The following is a 22,897-nucleotide window of genomic DNA, read 5'->3' as shown; positions in this document are numbered from 1 at the left end:
CCCGTCCCACAAATGATTCCCACTAACGCCGCCCCCTCCACCACATTGGCTCCCGATCCCGGCGGGCCGGCTGCCGCGGGTTTGTGCCGAGCAGGTCGGCTGCGGTGTGCTCCCCACCGGCTCAGACGAGTTCCTGAGTGCTGAAGTTCATCCCTGACCTGAAGTTCACATTCAGACGTGCGGCGGAGCCAAGAGATGCATTACAGAAGTTCACTCCGAGTGCCCCTCTCGCCGCCTGCCAAGCGATGCCCGTGGGCTGGCTGCCAGCAGAGCTGAGGACTGCCTGGCTGTGGTTTTTTAAATCATATAAAGGGCACTCTCACTCCTTTGCAGACTGTGTAGGCTGGTCGTAATGTCAAGAAACGCGTCTTAGTTCCCCTTTGATAGCCGTCATAGCAAACCGGCATTCTGCACTCCGAGTTACTCTGTCCTCTGCAGCACCCTGAGGGCTTCAGCACTCGCAGAAATCCTCCAGGTAAAGGCCCCAGGGAGCTCTGGATACAGGAACTCTGCCTTCCTTCTTCCCTGCCTTGGTCGCAAGCCTCTTTTTTCACAGTTACAGACAGCAATTCTGGTTTTTCCCCCACAATTCACTTGCCTCTTCTCTGCAGAGAGCCAGTTCTTTGGCAGGAGTTTCCCTCTGCGGAGTGTGGGTGAACCTGCCCGCACGACACCCGAATTCCACGAACACCTGCGGGTCTCGGCAGGCAGTGACTGATGGCAACAGGCAGCACAATCCCCCAAATTCATAAGGGCATCGTCCTACCTTCCGTGGGCTCTGCCGTCCCACTTCAAACACAGACATGAACCGATGCAGAAAAGACAAACAAAACAAAGCTAAACAAAATGTTTAAACTGGTTTCTCTCTTTTAAGGATCTTTATGCATTAGACCTAGAACCATACCGCTACTCTGGAGTGAACCTGACCGGCTTCCGGATCCTCAACGTGGAGAACCCGCACGTGTCCTCCATCATCGAGAAGTGGTCCATGGAGCGGCTGCAGTCAGCGCCGAAGGCGGAGCTGGGGCTGCTCGACGGCGTCATGATGGTACGGGAAGTTCAAACAAAGCACGGGTGAGGTTTGGGAAGCAGACCAGAGCGGTAGGAAAGGCAGAAACATTCGTCAAGGGCTACACGTTATGGTTACTGGTGTTGTACTAGTAGCGACTCATCCCAGGTATCTTTCCCAAGGTAGCCACTTGCATCCTTCAATAACCGTCCTGGAACGCAGCGAGTTCGGCTGGCGAATCCCTGCAGCCCACTGCAGCGTTAACGCCCCCATGCTGCAATCCGGCCGCAGACAGATTTGCCAATTTTGAGAGACTGTGCCCCTTCCGTCCCCTCCCCTTCCCTGCCCTCCCTTCCTGACAGCCGCCCCCAGGACTGGCAAAATTCAAAGTTCCAGAAAGGGCTGAGCACAGCCGGGAAGCGCCCTGGCAATTTCCTGCTGGGAACAAGAAGAGAGGGCGCTGCCATCCGCGGGCACCACCATCCGCGGGCACCACACTCCTTGTGCCCGTGCAGCAGCGTTTCTCCGCGCTCGCCTGACGTGCAGCCGCGGCGGCCGCTCGCTGAGCGGGGAAGGGACGGGCTGTGTGCGCCCCAAACCCCGGAGCACCCAGGAACGGGCATCCTCTCTCTCCAGGTGCCCCCCACCAGCCCTGTTCCAGCCCTGCAGGTCCCTTGCCCAGTCCCGGGAGCAGCTGGAGAGCAGAAACACTCCTGTCCCACCGGACAAGCGGGTAGCCCGGGCCTGTCCCACGGGTGCTCACATGGCCCCAGCTGTCATCGTCCGCCCTGGCAGAGCCAAGGGCAGCAACCGCCCTGCTCCGGGGCTGGAAGCGCAGCGCGCGGCTAGACCAGGCCAGGCAGTTCGCTGACATTGATGTAGGGAGAAGGAGCCAAAGCCATGCCCAGAGATGGGTTTGCTGCAGCTTTGATGACTCCTTTTAGGGTCTGATGGCAGCTCTGCTCCGCTGAGTTACTGCTCGGAAGGTACAGCACCTGCTCGCCCATCTGTCTTCCCTGCGAGCCTGTCTCCGACCCCCGTAATTGCTGACTTCCCTCCTTCCCTCTCCCTTCAGGTCTGCCAGAACCCTCCCCAAGTGGCAAAGCCTCCCTGACTTTCACCTTGAAACAGCTCCTCGTATCCCTCCTGTTCTTCTTTTTTTCCCTAGCGAAGAGCCCCACCGTTCTCCTTCAGCCTTCTACTTTTCTGCAGCGCTGCCCACAACTGCAGCATCCCGTTGCCTGCAACGGTGCCGGGTTCCCCCTGTGCCGCCGGCTCCTCTCCTCTTCCCTGTTTGCTTATAGAATCACAGAATGGTTTGGGTTGGAAGGGACCTCACAGACCATCCAGTTCCAACCCCCCTGCCATGGGCAGGGACACCCTCCACTACACCAGGTTGCTCAAAGCCCCATCCAACCTGGCCTTGAACACTTCCAGGGATGGGGCAGGGATGCTTCTTCAGAGGGGATCCTGACTTTTATTTGCCTGGTGTCTAGCCCAGCCGGGCCCTGCTCTCGGCTGGGCATTACAGTATGTAATTCACCATGAAATTCCTTGGACGTATTCTTGTACCCCCTCTCCCCCAGCCCCAAATTTACAAAACCTGCTGCTGTGAACAGAAGCTCACAGGCTGCAGGTTGGGCGCCTGCTCTTCATGCTCGGGTGCTGCGGGGAGGGAAGGTCACGGGGACGGCTGCCAGCGCTGGAGGATTTTCTCCATGGCCACGACCTGTTAGATATTTGCCCAATTATTTGCTGTACTGTTTTGCTTTATTGTGTTTTATTATGCTGCTGCTACACTCACATCTGTTTTGTAGCTCTGTGAAGCCAGCAAATAATGTATTTTCACTAGAAGGACTTAACCGTATCGGAGTGAAAAATAAATCCAATTCTCTTGATCAGTGTTTGGAGGTGAGATGGGGCATCTCAAATTGAATCTAAAACCATCACATTACATGGAAGAAAAAAAAAGTTCTCCCTAGTTCAAATCACTGAAACGTGGGAAGATGTTACAAATCTGTGAGGTCCTGATTTTGGTGACAGCTTGGGCCATTTTGGAAAGTTCCAAGCCCACGGACAAGCCATTTAACTTCTTTGTGTCTAATTTCCCTATGTATAAAATACAGGGAAATATATATATATAGGTTTTTTTCACACGCAGACAAAACAGACTAAACAAGAAAATTCTGTTACTATCTTCTACATTTAAAAACCGCTGCATTCTTTGTTTGACAATACCGTAGTAAAGGCACTAGCAATGACCAGAATAGATGCACCCAGTCAAATGACATTTTCACAATCTCTGATTTTAAGACAGAACTATGACCTTTTAGTCTAAAGAGCCATGTAAAAGCACTGGGGAGGCTTTGGCACGTGCAGAGCTCGGTGTCTGGAGGACGTGTTTTGCATGAGGGCAGCCCAGAGGTTCACACAAGTCTTGTGTTACAGCTCAAGCGTTCACAGCAATCTCCCGAGATCCCAGTGAATCCCCGGGGAATCCAGCCCTGCCCTGGGCGCTGCTGGCAGGGTTGGACACCCGGCAGGTGGGATGGTTGGCACCGGACCAGGACAGGGAAACCCTTGGGTGTGCCAGGTGCCGGGCAGGGGGTAACTCGGAGGGGATTCTTACAGCTCCTCCTGCGACACGTTACGGATCCCCCCTGCTTTGCTGTCCCAGCGCTTCCTTGCTCTGGAACCACTCCCAACACAAATGCTGTTCCCCTCTCTTTAGACAGACGCTGCCCTGTTGTACGACGCGGTGCACGTGGTCTCTGTCTGCTACCAGCGCGCCCCTCAGATGACCGTCAACTCCCTGCAGTGCCATCGGCACAAAGCCTGGAGGTTTGGTGGCCGCTTCATGAATTTCATAAAAGAGGTAAAAGCAAGATTTGCAACCGTAATCGCTTCCCACTAATGCGAAATTTCCCCAGCAGCAGCGGCAGCGCAGCTGCGCGGCGCACGGGCACGGCGGCACGTGGCAGAGAGGCTTGGCAGGCACCGGGTTGTAAAAAATCCCCCCACCTGGGCAGGTACAACTGGGTGGAAGCACAGATATACACCAGGCTGCAGAGTGCACCCAGAAAGGAAAAATCCTGCCTTTGCCTTCAAAATAACATCCGTGCCGCCATGCCAAATGCTCCAAAACAGGCTGAAATCTCCCGTGCTGCCACTGAGCCTTGCCCCAGCCTCTCCTTGCGTCACGAGCAGCTGGACCGCTCTCAATGAGGCCGTTTCTTAGCCGAGCAACAGCCATTTGCCTTTTACAGGAACATTTGCTCGAGGCCCACAAAGGGCGTTCGGTGCAGCTAAATCCCAGCGGCAAAGCTGGCAGCGTGGCACGGCTGCCTGCGGCAGCGCGGTGGGTTTAGCAGGAGGGAGCCAGGGGAGCGAGGAGGCAGCTCCGTTCCCTCTCTGCTTTCAGTCATTAGGATTTCTCTCTGTTCAGCCCACGTAATTGTTTGCTTGCATCTGGCTTAAGCACGCGGGCGCGCTCAGACCGCAGGCGTTAATGCGCCGCGTGCTCACCAAGCTCGGGGAAGGTGCCACGAGAGCAGCCGCCCTCCAAAAGAGCCCCCGCGCACGCACCCCCACGCTCACCCCCCAGCTCTGCCTCTGCCTGCAAACAGGAGCCCTCACATGAGAATAAAGTGAAGGCAGAACTGCAGGGAGATACTGCAAACCCTACCAGATACGTCTTCGTGATAAAACCCCCTTATTTACCCTCAGGCGTTTTTAAACTTCTGCGCCTGTGGCTCTCCGCACGGGAAGTTGCACAACTGGCTGCAGTACGGGATGTGACTGGTGTGACTGGGCCGCAGTTAAAAGGCTGGGTACAAAATCCCCTGAAGTTGCTAAACAGAAAAGAGAAGTAGTGTGTTGTTAATCGTGATTGTGATCTGTGCTGCAGCATCGCCTGCAGAGCCCGGCAGACCCTGGGACAGGCACAGGGGTGCAGCGAGCGCGTGCCCAGCCCAGGCGCTGCCCAAGCTGCACGGAGCGCACAGAGGTAGGGGAGGAGAGAGGAAGAACGACTCCCATTGCAGAGAGAGAATGAACTTTTCTTGTAAGAGGCACTGAAAATGGTATCTCTCCTCTCTCGGCCTCTCTCTCTCCTTTTTTGTGTTTTGTTCCCTTCTGCAGAAAGCCACTCCAGCTGGCTGCCAAAGGAGAGTGTAAATAATTTGTTTGGTTGGCTCCTTTTGCAAATTACCCTGAGCCTCACACTCCAGTGCCTGCCTGTTGTTTCCCTTTCTGGCACGGTGTCAGCTCGTTGCAGGGATAAGCTTCCTCCCTGTTGCAATCAGAACACGCAGTAATTGCTCTCCCTAAACTCCCGTAAAGACGAGGCGGTGCACAGAGGGGCCCCTCACCGCAGACACCCGCTCCCTCCGCCCTGGGCTGCCCACACGTCCCAGCTCCTCTCTGGCCACAGCCTGCCTGGAGGCCGGGACAGCACTTGGAGTTTGCCCGCAGAGACGGAGCCGACATCAGTGGGATCAGAGTCCATTGGGGGCCACGGCGGTGCTGTGCACCCCAGCCCAGCCCTGGGCACCGCGTGGCCCTCGATGCTCTCACTGCAGTGCCATGGGAGGTGCAGGGCTTGGAACACAGCTGTGTTTGCCCCAGGGGCGTGCGTTAAACACTCCGTGTTTTCCCAGGCTCCCGGGGGGCTCCGCAGGCTGCGCATCCCACGGGCAAACCACCTGCGCGCCAACACGAGCAAAGCGAGCCCAGCCTTCCCCAAAGCTGGAGGGTGGCGAGGCTGGGAGGAGGCTGTCATTACTCCTCGGGAATTAATGAGGAAGAGCCAGAGGAGCGTATTTACTGGGAAATATGCCAGTCATTCCCCCCTGAGAACGCATTATGCCACCTTCATCACACTGGGATATTTCAAGCTCCCCTGCCCATAAAGGAAACACATTCATCAGGGAGGAGCGTGCACGGTCTGAACTGCTCCAGGGAAGGAGCCCGAGCCCCAGCCCTCCACCGCGGAGACGCGACAGCAAAGCAGCAAACCGTGGCAGCAGCCGGGCACTCTGCGGGAGCATCCGCCGCGGGACGGATGTGTACGGCACATCCCAGCACTGTCCCTGGGCAGAGCAGGCACCGTGCACCGCGCTGTCCCTTAGCACCTGCTCTGCCAACACAGACAGCTCTGAAACTCGGCGCTCTCCCACCTCCTAAATCAGGGAGATTAATCCTGGCGGTGCGGCAAAGTGTACGGTGGAAAAGAAAGAGTGTCATAGCATAGTTTTGGTTGAAACTAATCTGGACATCTTTACCCCGAGCTGCTGCTCAGCTCAGGGCCAGCTCCCAGGTCAGACCAGGTTGTGCAGGACCTCATCCAGCCAAGTGTTGCAAATCTCCAGGAACGGAGCTTCCCCAGCCCCTCTGGGCACCTGCCCTGTGCTCACACTGCCAAAAACTGAACCAGGGGTACTGACACAGCACGTGCCCACCAGATTCCCACACCTGTTTCAAAACAACAGAGCCTGGTAGCACAGACAAGCTGTTGGCCTCTTTTGCTCCACTTTCCATCTGAAAGGAGAGAGGGAAGCGTTCAGGACATTTTACCTTCCAGACACCTTGGAACCATCAGCAGGTTCATGCAAAAAAAAGGATTATTTATGAACTTGACCGGAGTTGTCCCAAACCCAGGCTCCCTGCAGCCCGGCATTTATCCGTCCTACAAGGATAAATGCAGCACACAAGGATGCCATGATAAATGCAAGCAGTTTTCTACTGAGTCATCACGTCCTGCAACAGCTGGCGAACACAAAAGGTGTGAGCAAAAATTGCAGCGAGCACTGCAAGAGAGTTAAGAAAATCTCCAGCTCCGTCTGCGGTCTGAACAGCAACGGAGACAATTATTAATTAATCATGCTCTTTGGGGACAACAAACCAGTATAAGGACTAATTAAAAGAACATACAGTGGAGGGCAAAAGTTTATTTATGATACCAAGTAACAGCCCTGCTACTTTTTCTCCCTTCCACAGGCCCAATGGGAAGGATTAACGGGACGCATTGTCTTTAATAAAACGAGTGGTTTGCGGACAGATTTTGATTTGGATATCATCAGCCTCAAAGAAGATGGTCTCGAAAAGGTAGGCAGGGTTTGTCTTATCTGCATATGGCTTGGTCCACTCAGGCAACAGAGAAAAAGCAATGAAAATTGCCTAATGCCTGGCAATGGCAGCAGCTTATCACAGCCCAGATTTTGCAGAAGGATGCAGTGTGTATTTTTGTTTATTTCTTCTCTGTGTTATCTAAGGGACAATAAGAAAAAAAGCCAAGTGTGGTTTTGCCTGGCTGGCTGGAGGGGTCTCGTTCGGTGGCCGTGGCTGCCCGGTGACCCGGAGACAACATCGCACGACGGCAGCAGCCTCAGACCCTCCTCATTAGTGCAGATCTCTGGGCACAGGAACACGATGCTGATGTGCAAATCTGATTCGCAGGTGTTCATGAGATTTCATTTCCTTTTCTTCAATTTCTTTTTTTTCTAAGAAAAGGCAATATGCAAAGCATTAAAGCTTCTAGAACACGGGTTTCAAGGTGAGATCAGTTTGTTTCAGGCAAAAGCGTGGCCTAAGTGAAGAAAGCACTGCGCCGACAGCGATGCCAGCAGCGAGCGGTGCCCGGGGCTGTGCTCCCATCAGCCTCCAAATAACGGCCCGGGAGGCCACCGCGGGCTCCCGGCGCCCGACCCCTTTGGTGGGTGATTCCGAGTCCCCGTTCCGCTGAAGGTGTCCCGCAGATTTCCCGGAGAAGGTTGGCTGCTGGGCAGCAAATCCCCCTGCAGAGCCGAGGCTGCTCTCGGACACGCACGAGGTGCCTTCTGGCAGCCGGCGCTGAGCCCCGTAACCTTTGGGCACGGAGACAGGTCCTGCTGCCGCGGGAAATGCCAGCCCGGAGCAGGGAGGGCGTTTTCAATTAACCGTGCAGCAAGCGGCCAACGTGCACAGATGACTTTTCCAGTTAAGGCAGGGGAATTAATCAAACAGGGCAGGTAGGCAGTGCCCGCGGGCGGGAGGCAGCAGTTTGATCACCCCCCCGCTCCGTTTGGAGGGGATGGATCCTGCGCGGCAAAGCTCCCTGGGACCAATTTGACTTCTTCATCCCCCTTTTTTACAGTTTGTTTTTCCTTCGCTTTGAAATAAGTTGTTGCCACGCTTTCACACCACAGCAGTAGTTCTTTGCTGCATGTAAAAAATCTCAAGGTCACCACAGCACTCTCCTAGTGGGTATTTTTTGGTGTCAAATACAGAATAAAGAAAACATCTCAAATAAACCCAACGACCTTCAGTCCCGCTGCCATGAGCCGAGCCCGGGCAGGAGGCTGGAGGGGAGCAGGGGAAGATGCCACCTTCTCACTAGAACTGAGCAGGAGATGATCTCTGTAGCTGGGCTGTTTTATTTTTTTAACAAAGGATTTTGTTTATAGAGTCTAAACCAAAAAAAACCAACATGTTTTTTCATAGTACAGCAGCACCGACGGGCTGCCGGAGAGCTGTGCTGGTAGAATGGTAGAAAAATGTGCGAGTATTTGGATACCATGTGAATCGAAATGTTTAAGCCCAACCGCAGCATCTATCTGTCAAACTAAGACTCCCCAGGCGCGCTGGGAGCCGCGGCACCGGCGGTATTTATTGCTGCTGTGTGTCACGGACAGCCCACAGGAAGCACCAAACCTCGATGCACTCACTGCGCAGACATTCCGCTTTTGTCTCCAACAATTCAGAGATTTCACAGTTGCCACTATTATTTTTCTGAAAGCTTCTCATCAGCTCTAGAGAGGTTTTAAAGTATCGATGTCAAATCTCTGTTGAAGCTGGGTTTCTGTCAATAGTTAATCTGAAATAACAAAACGCCAAACTACAAACAAATCCCACACGGATTGTGCATTATGTATAATAGCTTATGTTTGTTGAGCTTTAGGATTGAACTCCTGATCCTTATACCTCCTGGATGTTCCAGGGATTACAAGAGTATTAACTAAACCTAATTACATGTAGTTTGACTATCTGACTTGCACAGTTCTCTTAATGCACTTTTTCCTTTTTCTTTCCTTTTTTAATATTTTAAACTGATTAATTCACTCTTAAGTGCCACGTATTCAATTTTCTTAAAGGAATCTTAGCAAGGCAGAGTTAACTGAGTCTGCAAAGCTGCTGGCAGGGGCCTCTTGGACTTGCTTCTCTTTTCTCATGCACAATAATAATCTTTTGACATTGCAGCTGTTGCAAGATCGAAGAGAGATACAGGGGATTGCTTAGGTTTTACCTGAAATATTTAGAGCCTTTCACAAAGTTCATGGAAACTCTTCTAGAATTTATGACTTTCTTTTGCCAGGCAGCATTGCTCATTACAAAGTCTCTTTTTGGGGATGCAGTAAAACCAAGTTCCCTCCTTGGACTGCTGAAGAGGTTGAAGAATCTTAAAAACAGCGATAAATAAAATATCGGCAGTTCCTGGCTCCCCAGCGGGTTTGAGCTGTCTGCCTTTGGTTTCTCTTCGAGTCCCACCTCCCAGTTTGACCCTACAGATGGATCGTTCTGTTCCCATTTCCATGTGGGGTTTTATTTTTTCTCGCTGTCAGGGTGGCTGTATGGCCGCCCGGCTCTGTCTGCCGGCAGCAATCCCATTTTCCTGCAGCTTTCCTGACACTTTATCTCACCGTCACAGCCCTTTAGCCAGTCCTGCCTTCAAAGTCCGTTCTAAAGCCTCCCCTGCACCGCGGAGATCAGGTTAACAGGCTTAGAGTTGCCCAGATGACTTCTTTTAAAGAGAGACATGTTTTGCTCTTTCTGGGTCAATAGACTTCTTCAAAGTCTAACAATTTACAAAAATTGACAGTTTGAGAGAAACAGAGCACCTCAAATTGATGAGGAACGTAGCTGCGTGTGCCTGTGCCTGTGCCCGTGCCCGAGCACGTCTGCTGCCCTCCCCACCTCCAGGTTTGCTACCAGGGCCAAGACCTCCCATCGCAGCGGACTTCCCTGAAGGGGTGACCAGGGCCCTTCCAAGGGGACCCGCGAGAAACATCCACCCAGTTTGCCACAGCGCAGAGGTCAGGAACGGTCCCTACCAGGGATTTGCAGAGCTGATCAAGCCATTTTGAATCTTCCCCACCAAAGCAAATTGGTGGAGAAATAAAAAAGAAAGAAAACAATCTCCTATTTGTGGATTCTTTGTTTTGTTCTGCTTTATCCTTGCCCAGAGTTGGCTCTTCAGCACGGTTTGATTGTTTGCTCTACGCAGTACCATTGCAAATTGTTCATTCAGCCCCCAAATTCCAATCATCATAATTTTCTTTCATGCACCTGCATCAGAGGGCAGCGCAGGATTCCCTGTTACACATGTGCAGCTGGTGTCACCTGCAACCAAAGGGTTAATGGAAATTCTCTATTTAGGGGATAGATACAAGACAATAATTTCAGCTTTGTCTCTGTTCACTGTAGATGAGAGAAGCAAGCTCCATTTTCCAGGCCAGTACGATGCTGAGAGCAAGCGAGGAACGTAAGGCGGGTGTTCATGGCTTCGCTTGCTTTGTTTCAGGTTGGAGCGTGGAGCCCATCCGACGGTTTGAACATCACAGAAATTTCCAAAGGACGAGGGCCTAACGTCACCGACTCGCTGAGCAACAGATCCCTGATTGTCACCACTGTCCTGGTAGGAGACTGCCACCTGTCTCTTTCCTCCGCCACAAACCTCAGGGATAGCTGATATCCCTGAAAATTCACAGCATCCCCATGCAGATCTGCCAGTCCCTCCGGAAAGCCGAGCAAGGGCATGGAGAGTCCCTGCGTGCAGGCTGGGCTCAGCGGGGCACCACGATGCTCGAGCACCTGCACCGCGGTGACTGCGGCATCCTCCGGTGCCGCCGCTCCCGAGCAGGCTGCCGGCCAACACGTGGCACACGGTGAGGCTGGCATGGGCCAGCTGGAACCTCGCATGTTCCCTGTGCCTAGGAGGCTACTGCTGGTCCCAGCTGAGCCCCTCTGCTTCAGCTGCCCGCCCAGGTGCCCTGTCCCCCCTTGCTCCCTGCGTGCGGGAGGTTTGCACGTGCTGAGCTCCAGGAAAGCTCCACGTCACCCATTTACCACCAGCGCCTGGGCAGCCAGTGGCGGCACTGGCAGATGCCTGGCAATGCCAGCCTCAGACAGGAGCGTTCTTCTTACAGAAGAAAGTACTAAGACCAACCAGAGACCCTGGCTTAGCTGTGACAATCGCGTTTCTTTCTCCCTCTTAAGTACATATTTGATAAACCAGCTACGAGTAATGCCGTTATCCAGCAAACCACGGCTGCTTAACAGGTCTCCTCCGCTCCCAACTGTCACGCTGCATTTTGCTCTCGCATTCGCTATTGGGTTTGACGGCGGGCATCAGATCAGAATGAATTTTTATTTACTATCTAATGAATTATGACTGGTGGCATTGGTTTCTATATGGCTGTATTATACAGCGCAGGCTCATGGCATGTCACCAGGATGCAACGAAAAATCTCAGCCCTTGGACAGCCTCCCCGCAACTGGGCCTGAATTATGGCTTTGCCTATGGAAATTTTCTGCCCCTTCTGTGTTCCATATTTTCCAGGGGCAGAAAGGCACGGACGGTACAGAGCTGTCAGCGGGGGGACGCAGTGCGATCCCTCGTGATGTCCTTGCCTTCCCAAAAGGACGTGAGCTGACAGGGTGGGGGTCTGTAGCACAGAAGGAATGGGACCACGAAAGGGCCCAGAGGAGAACAGAGAAAGGAGACCCTTGGTCCCGGGCAGAAAGACTGGAACCAAAAGTCTCGTATCACTCAGGACGAGGTTAGCAGAACGGAGGCCGGCAGAATGTGAACCAAAACAAACGCTGCTGCAGCTTTCCTTGCAAATTAGCCACCCCTTCTAAGGAACTTCCCATTCCTCACGTAACATCACTTCCAACAAAACGTTTGCATTAGAGTCCCTCTCTGCAGGTGTAACGTACAGGCTTAGCTCATCGATTACGCTCAGTAACACGCTGCTTTTGTGTCTCAACGCTCAGGGGAGAGTGGAAAAGTTCATTCCCTTCCCATCCAGAAGTTTTGTACCATGGCAACCCCATGAGACCATGATGGGTGGTACATATGGGGCAGCCCACACTGCCCCTGTGCCATGTGCGGTGGCAGAACCGGCGGCAGCAACAGCTCCCCACTGACTGCGGTTACTGAAACGAGTCGTCACATCAGGAGTCACTGCAGAAGCAGCAGAGAAATGACAGAGCAAAAGGCACTTTAACAATTCAATATAGTCAGATTGTGAGACTGCTTCTGCTGAGACCTGTGCAGCAGCCTGCGTGCACTCGGGCACGATACGCACACAGTTCACTTTTTTTTTCTTTTTCATTTGAGCATTCTTGGTGTGTTCAGGAAGCAGAAGTTTAGGCGGTGTTCATCTACGAGGCCAAATGGAGAGACCTGCCGTGATAGGTTTAGTTCATTTTAGCACAGCAACCTAAAGTGCTGCCACTACCTGTACACGGACGACACAAATTTTTAGGGCAACACAAATAACACATCACGTCAAGTCACTCCCAGGTGGAGGCTCAGGACCAGCTCTAAGGGAATCATTGAACCCACGCTGCAGCTGGATAAAACTCACTAGAAGTCGTGTAATGACTCCTTTTCCCCGTTCCCTTTAATCAGAACTGTGCACAGCACTTTCGGGATGATTCCTGGGGTGGGACAGCTGGTAGCACTGGGGCGACAGTTTGAGAGACGGCAGCAGAGCTGCTCCGCTGCGGGGTGAAGCCGGAGGACAGCAGCTCAGGACTGGAATATCCGTGAGAGCTGTACAGACAGGACTGAGGGAGAACAGAAAAGATGCATCTTGTCAGGGGTAAGACGTGTAGCCAGAGTCGTAGGAACGTCTGGGTCTAGGGTGCGATAATCACTGCACCTCAAAGGCCACGGCATAATGCAAAATGATGGAGCCAAGAGGAGACCTGTCAGCTATCTGCCTTGGACGTGCTTTTTTTGGGGAGCGTTTTCAGCTTGTACTCCGTGAGCATGTACAAACTGCAGAATGCACAAGGGTGATATCAGCTCCTATTAATTGTGCCATTCCTTGGGCCTGCATGCATGCCACGGGGCGTCTACCTCGAAACCACAGCTATCCTGCAACTCCCTTGCCTACAGGAGGAGGGAATGTGCTTAGATGTGAGTTTTGCAATAATTGCATTTTTATGTACTGGATTCTAAAAAAGAAAATACAACCCTAAATTCTATTTGCATTTGCAACACCTCTTCGTACTTTTGCACCGGTGTAAATGATTGCAGAAAAGCCATTGGAGGAGCCTTTAAAAGGAAAAGCATGAAAGGTTATTTTTTCCCCTTTTGCTCATATTGCAGTGACTTGTTGGAAGAGAAATATTACCCCAGCAGCCAGCTCCACTCTCCCCAAGCAATATGGAACTGTGAAGTTATGAAATTGAGGGCACCTTCACTGAGAAATCGATTAGCAAACCGAGAGAGCTTGTGAATTGGATGTCTGGCCATTTTCAGTAATAAATTGTGAAATAGTCCGTGAATAAGTGGTTCACAGAGTTCAGAATTACCCCCTAGGAAATGTTTGAGACCTGGAGATACATTACTGAAGCGAGCGGCGGCCTAATGTTCAGCGCTTCGGCTGTTAAATATGTATGTAATCCCTACAGCGCTTCCCAAAATTAATAGTGCTTTATGGCTGCTCGGGAGCCCCTGTATTTATATCGAGATCCATGGATTCAGCTGATTCACAAACAAAGCGCCAATTCCGGAGAAGAAAGCCGAGGAGGCGGCCAGGGAGAGCAGGATTTAACGGAGCTGCGCGTGCCGAGCTGAACCCCGTAGGTGTTTAAGCTCCGGGCTGGCACAGCCCTGCTCGGGGTGCCCAACCCCACGTCGCACCCCCGGGGCAGCGCGCCTGCGCTCCGCCAAACCGGGCAGCTCGGGAAGACTCAAATTCTTGGTAAAATCAGGACTCCAGACCTTCCCTCCCGTGACTCCGAGCCCCCATTCCGTGGGATACTGTGGGGGCTCCAGCACGGCAGCTGGCTCGCCAGGGCAAAACGGGAGCCCGGCCACCCTGCCGGCACAGCTGCCAGCCCTGCACACACCTTCAACCCGAGCCATGGATTACCTGCTGTTGGTATCTCATCCTCCCCTTCCCTTCCAGCCTCTGCCTGCTGCCCACCATCCTTTGCCATTTCCATCTGTCCTCCCCACATTTTCTCCCTCGGGCTCCCCAGCATCCCTCGTCCTCGGTGACTGCCCAAGCCTAAGCCTCACCGAAGGGCTGCGCAGTTCGCTGTGCCAGCCTGGCACAGGAGGCACGGACCCACGGGGCAGTGCCTGCTGCAAAGCTCTTTATTAGTTATTTTCACTCGTGCTGGTGCTCGGCACTGCTGGGACTGAAGAACCCCCCCCACGGCAGGTGTACCCAGAGCAGACGGCAGGAGCAGGGCCCTGTACCCCACAGCTGGTGCCAAGGAAAGGAGCTGAGCAGGGGCACAGTCTGGGGTGGCCACCAGCCATGCAGGGCTCCCTCGCCCCATACTGGACCCACCAGCCTCTTGCTGCAGCTGCAGAGAAGGGCAGGGACCGTGGTGCGGGTGGGCTGCGTTTCTGCTGTGCGGGACTCGGGCTGGAATTTGTCCTCCTCCCTTTCATTGTTTCTCAACACTCTTCGTTTTCAGAGCATGAAATAGTTGTTTTTCTCCCTGAAATCCTACCAAATGGAAAACAGTTGGCTGCTCAGAAGAGACAAAATTAAATTTTGTGGGGTAAACAAGGTTGCTAATTAGCTGATGTGCTGTGCAAAGTTAATTTATTCCCAACATGTCACGGTGCCAACCCTGCTTGAAGAGCCTGTGCCTCGTGGCTCAGGTCGACCCGCGGGGCGGCTCTGGCTCCGGTGGGAGCCAGGACCACAGCTGACCCTTGACGGGACCTTTTCCCTCCCCATGTGCAGGAGGAGCCCTTTGTCATGTTCCGTAAGTCCGACACGGCCCTGTTCGGGAACGACCGCTTTGAGGGTTACTGCATCGACCTCCTGAAGGAGCTGGCCATCATCCTGGGCTTCACCTACGAGATCCGGCTGGTGGAAGATGGGAAATACGGGGCGCAGGACGAGAAGGGGCAGTGGAACGGCATGATCAAGGAGCTCATCGACCACGTGAGTGAGGCCCACCTGCGGCGCGGGCACGGCGGGTGCCAGGGGTGGCTGTGCCCGAGGCTCTGCCTGGGGTGGGATGGGCACCTGCTGCTTGCCAGCTCGGGGTGCCCGCAGCAAGCTCCTCACCCTGCCCAGGCTCTGCCTCTGATCACAGCTTGTCAGAAGAGTATCTGTTTGTCTGACACTTCCAAATATTCCTTTGGAGTTTCTAAAAACACATTCTCACAGTACAGAAACGGGCTACGTGGCTTCAGGCGCAGCCCTCCGTGCTGCCCCGCAGCGGGACGCCGGGCACGCTGAGGGGAGGGACGGGGGTCTCCGACAGCAGGCACAGCATGTGCCTGCCCTCGCCCCGCCACGCTGCTGCTCTGTGCCCACCAAACACGGGCCAGGGCACAACGCCACGGGGGCTCAGGGACCCCAGACATGTCCCTGGCACCGCTCAGCTGAATCCAGGAGCCGCATCCAGACTGCAAGAGCAGATGCGCAGGGGACACTTTAATTTATTTTTTTTTTAAATAAATGCAGCTTATTTTCTAAAATCTCCTGAGACATGAGCTCCCCCAGCAATGAGCAGCTGTGCTCTTCCTTCCGTGGCCACCTCTGAAAGCCCATTAGACACCAGTGAACCCACCGTGGCAGCTTTGACTCTCGCAGCCACCAAACAGTCACCTGGTCTGAAGCCGCGACTGGCGGCCAGAGGTTGCTCCGTTCCCTAATTAGGTATTTTGCCTCCAGCACATCCTGTGATCCCAGAAGCCCAGTTAGGGAGGTGAGAAAAGCTGCTGTTTTTATGAATCTCTGATTCCCAGAAAAGGCCTCTGGAAGAAAAGATCAGGACAAAATTAATCTATGATCTCCGCAGCACAGGCGGCAGCACAAGCAGCCCTGGAGCTGCAACACAGCCTCTCCTCCTGAACACCCTGCTCAAGCGGGGCAGCCCTCCGACCGCCTCGCCAGCTCCTGGCTGCGGTCTGAAAACATCGCCCAAGCAGAAGAGAGACAAAAATAATCCCACGTACGTAGCAGCTGTGATGCTCTTACAGCTCATGTGAGAAGAATGTATTTGCTGCGTGAGTCACTTCAACAACCGAGCTTCGCCGTGAGCAGATAACAGAGCATCGTCTGGCGGTGGGAGCGCAGCGCTGGGGCTCAGGGACCGCGCTGGGGCTTCCGGATTTGGCTCGTCTGCCCGAAATGACATTGGACAAGTTGCTTCTGTGCAATACTTCCTCCATCTGCAAAACGCAGATGATGACGATTACGTCCCTTACAGGGACAAAGTGATGCTTAATCAGTTTGCGAAGAGCGCTGCGGTCCGTACGCGCTCACCCCGGAGAGGTGGGAAGCGCTGCGGGGGCGTGCGAGGACGTGCAAGGGCGTGCGAGGATGGCGCTGGGGAGAGGACACTGCGTCTCAGGGGAAGGCACCATGGGCTGTGCACACCTGCCTTTGTGTTTCTGCTTCCAGAAAACTCCACGCAGCTCCAAATACAGACTCCATAGTCTCTTACACAACAGCCCTGCTCAGTCAGACAAGTGGCACTCAGCGTCCCAGCGGAAGAGGCTGGTGCTTTGCTGCTCCGAGTGATGTGTGCGACACAGACAGGAACAGACGTGGCTGCGGCCCTCGCAGTGCGCTCCGGGACACGGCCTCCCACGGCCCCGCACCGCGGCGGGGAGCACAGCCTGTGGCTCTCACCGCAGAGCGCCTGTAGAGTGGGGCTCTGAAGAAGAAAATCGCTCCAAAGCAGGAAATAAGACACAGGGAATAGACGCCAGACCGTCATTTAGTCCGAACCGTGCCACTTCCAATGTCCTGCAAGACCTTAGAGGGCTCTCGGGAGGCTTTCAGCCATTCCCGAAGCTGTGGTCAGCTAAAAGAGACAGGCCAAGAAGAAGGTATGGAGAACACCTCATTAAGCAACACAAAATTGATGGTCAACCTGCACTGAAGTATTTCCTGGCTAACTATTTAAAAAGCAAGTTAACATACAGCATCAGGAAAGGACCAAATCCCCTCTCCTTTCTAGTTTTACTGTAGCATCAAGTTTGAACTCTGCTTTCCAACAGGTGTGGTCAGGCACACGCCTTGGAGTGATTTATAACTATTGGCCAAACCCCATATGAAGCCATTATTTTCTTTATCTGCATGTCATTGCTTTTTATAGCAGTGTTTATGTAAAGCATTAAAAAGTGAAACTGCAACCAGCTGGGGCCCTTCCTCAGCAGCAAAGCATCTTCAGATCGTGTGGAGAGAGGCACAACTGATTGGCACTTTGCAATGGGCAAGTTCAAACTCACTTCACACCTCGTAGGAAAAGCGTTGGAGGCAGCATTCAAAGTTGTAGTGATGAAAACAGGGCTGCCCACACTGCCAGTTCGATATCTGGGCTGGCTTTCCTCTGTATTCAGTGTCCCAACTCATAAAGAGTTGGGATCCTTCAGGTGGGAGCACAAAGCAGGTAGGATTTTTGCGAGGTCCAAACACCCAGGCCAGGATTAACTCCTTGCACAAAGCCTGAGCACTGCTGAAGACCCACTTCCCCCATGTGCATCTGAGACCGACCTCCCGGGACCACCGTGATGCACCAGCTCCGATGCTGGGCTGAGTGTCCCGCACACAGGAGAGGGTGCTCCTGGGGTGGAAGAAGAGGCTGAAATGGTGATTGTTACCACTTGGAAGGTCTGAGAGCCGTGGGAGTGGCAGATTCTGCGTACCAGGAATAGCCCCATCCGAGGCTGAAATTCCGTGAAAAGGAGATGGGCAAAGCAAGGGGCAGCCCATCCCTCAGGGCGGGATGAAATACAGCCAGTGAGGAGCTGGGCGCGGGCAGCAGGCAGGGAGCCCAGGAGGGTACAGAATGATGGTGCCCACCACGAGCTGGGCACGGGTGGCAGGCAGGGAGCCCAGGAGGGTACGGAATGATGGTGCCCACCACGCAAAGGTGTGAATCGCAGCGCAGTGCCGCAGGACGGGCTGTTTACGCAGAGCTCCCGTGGCTTGTTTTGGAGTCTCGCACTGTCCTCCTTCCCCTCTCCTCTCTGATCCAGACATGCCTGGCCACGGGCACTAACGCCCCAGGCTACCATCCTTTGTAAAAGCGCTTTGTTTCTAGTCTGGCCGTGAGCATAAACAGGAAAAGCAACAGCAGTCAGCGCAGCTCACAGCATGACCCTGTCTTCCAGCAGCTGATCTGGAGAAGACAGCCTCGTGCGGTCAGATGCAGAGTCCTGCCCCGCTGCCTTTCATCTGCTGCTCGTCCGTCATCACAAAAAAATCCCTGTTTGAGGGAGTTCAGGCCATTCCCTGGAGAATCAGACTCTTTCCTCCCCGCAGCTGTTGCTCATTCCCACTCTCGCTGGCCGCTCCTGCAGCGGAGCCTCAATCAGAACGGGCCACGAAAGCTGAACTCGCTCACGACACTGGTATTTGGGGAGGTCTGGGGCACCCAGGAGACACAGAGAAGCTCCTGTGCCCTCCATAATAAACAGCGAAGCTGGCACCTGTCATATCTCCTCCCTTCATCAGTAGTGAACCGTTATTGATGTTTATTCATAGAAATTATTGATACAACCAAAACTACACTGTGCATTGTGGCCCATCCATTCTGATTTATAAATTCCAGTTGTCTGGCAAAATAACACCTGCAAATCTTCCCTATTGTTTGTGGGCAGAATCCCATAAAAGCAGCAGAATGAGCCGTTCTGGACATTTTGCACAAACTTGTTCACAAATAAAACTTGTCTTCTGCTGAGACAGTGCATATCAAATTTCCATTCAATCTGAAACTTCATGTGGGAATAAAAAAGGTATGAAAAATAATAGGGTTTCTAATGGAAATCCCTGCCAATGGTAACTATAGAGAAGATGTAATATCTATCCTTAGGGACGATTTATGACAGTTGATTTAACACTTTCACAATAAATGGGCATTTATTGACAGTAAATTCTGGCAGAAATACATATTGCACCACATTGCCACATTCCCATTAATGTTCCTGCACTGGTGGGTGTTTACTTCAAGTGTTGTGAACTGGGGATTCATTTGAAAGCCACCGGGCCCAGAATAAGGAAAAAATTTGTTGGGTGAAGCATCCTCCATCTCTTGTTTAGGCACTACAGGAACACAGCATTAGGGAGGAGATGGAAATAAGCCAAAACAGCTGGCTGCACTTTCTCTTTTTGTGCCCAGTGTCATTAGCTGGGTATATTTATATTTATCACATTCAGTGATCCAGGTGATGGGACCATTCTGAGGTGTACGTTGGGAGCCGGAGTTCTCTGCTTGCTTTGCAGATCCCTCTGGACCTGCTTCTCCCTCCCGTGGCTTGCTCACCCGCCAGTAATTCACAGATAGGGCTTGTCTCTGAAAATACAGCCACTCTCCCTGGGATCCTACAGCCTTTGACACCCCTTAGGTACAATTAACGGCAGTTCCCTCTCCGAGGAACTTCCCTAAAGAAAAGATTACAAGGTCCCCATGTCTCCCGTTCGGCTGACAGCGAGGCGTTCCCTGCTGACACCTCTTCTCAATTCACCACTGACGTTAAACAAATTCATTGTCAAAAATTATGGCTAAATTAGGGCTGAAATCGTAAGAGCAGCCATTGAGAGCTGGAGTCAGACAGTTAATGCAGACCCCGCACACGGTGCATGCGGCGGCAGGCCGAGGCATCTCGGATGTGCCGGGCTCCTCCAGCATCACTCCTTTCGCTGGGCATTTTCCTGCCCCTGGGCAGCAAGGGGAGGGGGCTGCGGGCACGGGGCTCTGGGCAGCTCCCACGAGCCACGGGCTGCAGACATGGCTGTGCCTGGCCGTGCCATCCCCAGGGATCCGGGTGCTGGCGCCCAGGGACACCCAGGGATGCCTGGGGATGCCCAAGGACACCCAGGGATGCCTGGGGGCTGGCCCTGCTGCAGGGAGAGATGCAGAAGGATGGCGGAGCAAGGCTGGCATGCAGCAGCCCCGAGCAGACAGGGGTGCTGGAGCATGGTGCAGTGGCCGAGCCAGCAGAGCAGGGACGGGGCAGGTGGGACCCGAGGCACGGCGGTGGGAGCGGAGGGGCAGAAAAACGCTGCAGCCCCAGCGCCGGCGGCAGGAGAGGCCGAGGGATGGAAGTGTCGGTGCTGTCAGACAGACACCGGAATAACAATCACATAAGTAAAATATGCGCCATTTACCTGTCTCTCAGGCAACACACACATAATTAGTTTATGTAAATACCTAACTCAGATTGGCAAAATAAGCACCGAAGCAGCTTATTTTCTTGAATAAATATTTATCTTGGTGCTTATGCTGTTTGTGGGCTCTGCTGTGACTGACCGTCACAGGCAGCTCTCCTCCGGCGGCGGTCGGATGCTGCAGGATTCCCACGCTGACCGTGGCTGTGCCAGAGCTGTTCTGACCCACGGGCCACATTCCCGTGGTAACCGAGAACTTGAAGATAAGACTGAGCATTTTCTGACAAAAGCCAAATATCTCTGCGGAGAATGCAATCCTCCATCCCCTGAACGCCCAGTGAACTGGCGTCAGGTCTGCCCGAGTGCAAATGCTGCAACGCTGGGTGAATACGGAGACCCCAGCCCTTCACGGGGTGTTAGAGAAGCGGCTGCACTTGGTGTGCAGCTGCCTCGGCAAAATTCACCCTTTTGGCCTCAATTCAGCAGAACACTTAGGAACACACATAAGACTTGGAAGGTGTGCAAGCTCCAGTAAAACAGAAGCGTGTGCTTAAGTGGTTTTGCTGGATAAGGGCTTTTAAGCCACTGGCACTTGCTATAATTCCTCATTTTTAATAAAACCCATCTTACTGTGCAACAGCATAAAAGTTGGGGCTGAGGAAGGAAGCAGTCAGCTCCTGATAATTGACTTCCCAGTTTGTAATGTCAGAGCACGACAAATGAAAGCTTCACCCTTGGTGGGTTTTGATTTAGATCCTCTCAGTCAGCAAACCCTTAATTAGAGGCCACCTTCAGAAAAATCTGCATTGATAAAAAGGATATGGAAGCGCAGCCCCGCGCACTTTAATAGCTCAGGCCAGCACACCAGTCCGGGCTCCCAACACACGCTCCCTCGTGCTGGTGCCTGACATTTACTGCCAAGGACACGGGGCTGCGATCAAATCACAGGAGCTGCTGAAACGACACAGTAAAATTTTATTTCCGCACTAAAAGCATTTTGATCCTTGGGCATCCATGCAGATTTCTCTCTCTTCATTTTCTGTGGTAAACCCTCAACTCCTAGCTGTTATTCAGCTTGCTGCATCATTTTGACAAATTTGGCTCAGGATCTTTCAGTCAGGCAGTTGCTCGCGAGCACTGACCACAGAACTGCTCTCGGTTGTTTCATCCATCAGAAAAATCCATAGCCAAATCCTTCAGCATCTCCTTCGGTTTTCCCTGCTGAGTCAGGGCACCCACGCAGACACGACGGAGGAGCTGAAATGCTGCATTTCTTTTGCTGTTTCTGGCAAATTTGTGACTTCGGAGACTGTTAAGCCAAAATTCTCAAAGGTGCTGCAACGTGGGGAGAGCAGCCGAGCTCCAAACCCGCCGGGCGTCCGCCAGGACCGTGCCAAGGGTGCAGGTTCTGCTCCCAAGGTGCAGAACTTCCCCATCTCACGCGGGGCAGCCAGCACTGCCCGTCCACTTCTAAAAACCAGTGCCCTTCGGTTCGCACCAGTGTCACCGCAGCCCCAGCCGGACAAAGGGCTCGTAGGGAAAATAGTGTTTCCTTTTTCTCTAGGCTTTGACAAACGCCAGTGATTGAAACGGACACTTTCTGCACCAAGCTGATTTTAAAATATATTTCCATTTGGAAAGAGAGAAGGAAAGGGAACCAAGCGGGGCTCAAAACCCACATCATTTTTACCCTTCTTAGAGAATTCCTGAAATCTTGTCTTCAGGGCCCCTAAAGCTACGTTCTTGGGAGAGGAAACCCTTTCATAGACACACACATATATATGTATGTAATAGAAAAAAGCTCATGTAGAAACTCTTCTTATAGAAAATGGCCCAGATTCCTGTATTTAAAAATATTCCACTGACTTTTGTCACAGATTTGCAAGGTCAAATGAGATCATTAGTCTGCCCTTCCTCCACAACACAGGCCAGAAAACTTCACCAAACTCTACCGAGAACACAGTAGCTTCTGTTGAAATAAAGCATGTTCTAGCAAGACAGCTAATATTGATTTAAAGTTTGCAAGTAATGACAAATCCACTATATCTCTAGGTAATTATCACTCATGGTTAATTTAGAATTTTAATTTTCAGAACCAGATGTTAAATAAATCTTGCATGGGTATGCTAAGCACCTGGCAGGGGGGGAGGTACCACTCAACTTCAGAAACATAATTTATGTGTCTGCATTTCCTCTGAAGTCAATGATACCAAAAGAGTGATGTGCGAACCCCGAGCAGAGCAGGTGACATTGAGGTAGCCTTGGATGTATCTACTCAAAGTTTTTTAAGAACATGAATGAACGTTCAGCAAGAGGAACGAACGCAGCTCTTAACCACACGAAGAGGTTGTATGTGGTTGCTCACTGAATCTACCAAAGAAGTTATTAAATAACAGAAATAATGGAAAGAAACATAACTCATATGAGAAGTCAGGATGAAGAACATGCTCGGCTGAAATTCCCTGTGCAGCAGTGGCCGTTCCAGCATCACGGGCTGTGAAATCCACCACTAATCAGCAGGAGC

The 22,897-nt window shown here is 52.7% G+C and overlaps 1 protein-coding gene across 1 annotated transcript in view; it reads left to right on the top strand.

Moving 5' to 3' along the window:
- GRIK3 (glutamate ionotropic receptor kainate type subunit 3) overlaps window positions 1–22,897 on the top strand; it is a 114,651-nt gene that overhangs the window by 73,070 nt on the left and 18,684 nt on the right. The window contains exons 6-10 of the mRNA XM_086626059.1: window positions 875–1,048; window positions 3,741–3,884; window positions 7,007–7,114; window positions 10,566–10,679; window positions 14,986–15,189. Coding sequence (XP_086482185.1) covers window positions 875–1,048; window positions 3,741–3,884; window positions 7,007–7,114; window positions 10,566–10,679; window positions 14,986–15,189 — 744 coding nt within the window. The remainder of the gene's footprint in view (window positions 1–874; window positions 1,049–3,740; window positions 3,885–7,006; window positions 7,115–10,565; window positions 10,680–14,985; window positions 15,190–22,897) is intronic.

The sequence above is a fragment of the Tauraco erythrolophus genome, chromosome 24 (genome assembly GCF_009769465.1).
Source record: "Tauraco erythrolophus isolate bTauEry1 chromosome 24, bTauEry1.pri, whole genome shotgun sequence".
Taxonomy (NCBI): Eukaryota; Metazoa; Chordata; class Aves; order Musophagiformes; family Musophagidae; genus Tauraco; species Tauraco erythrolophus.
This window is presented reverse-complemented; position numbering and strand designations above follow the sequence as displayed.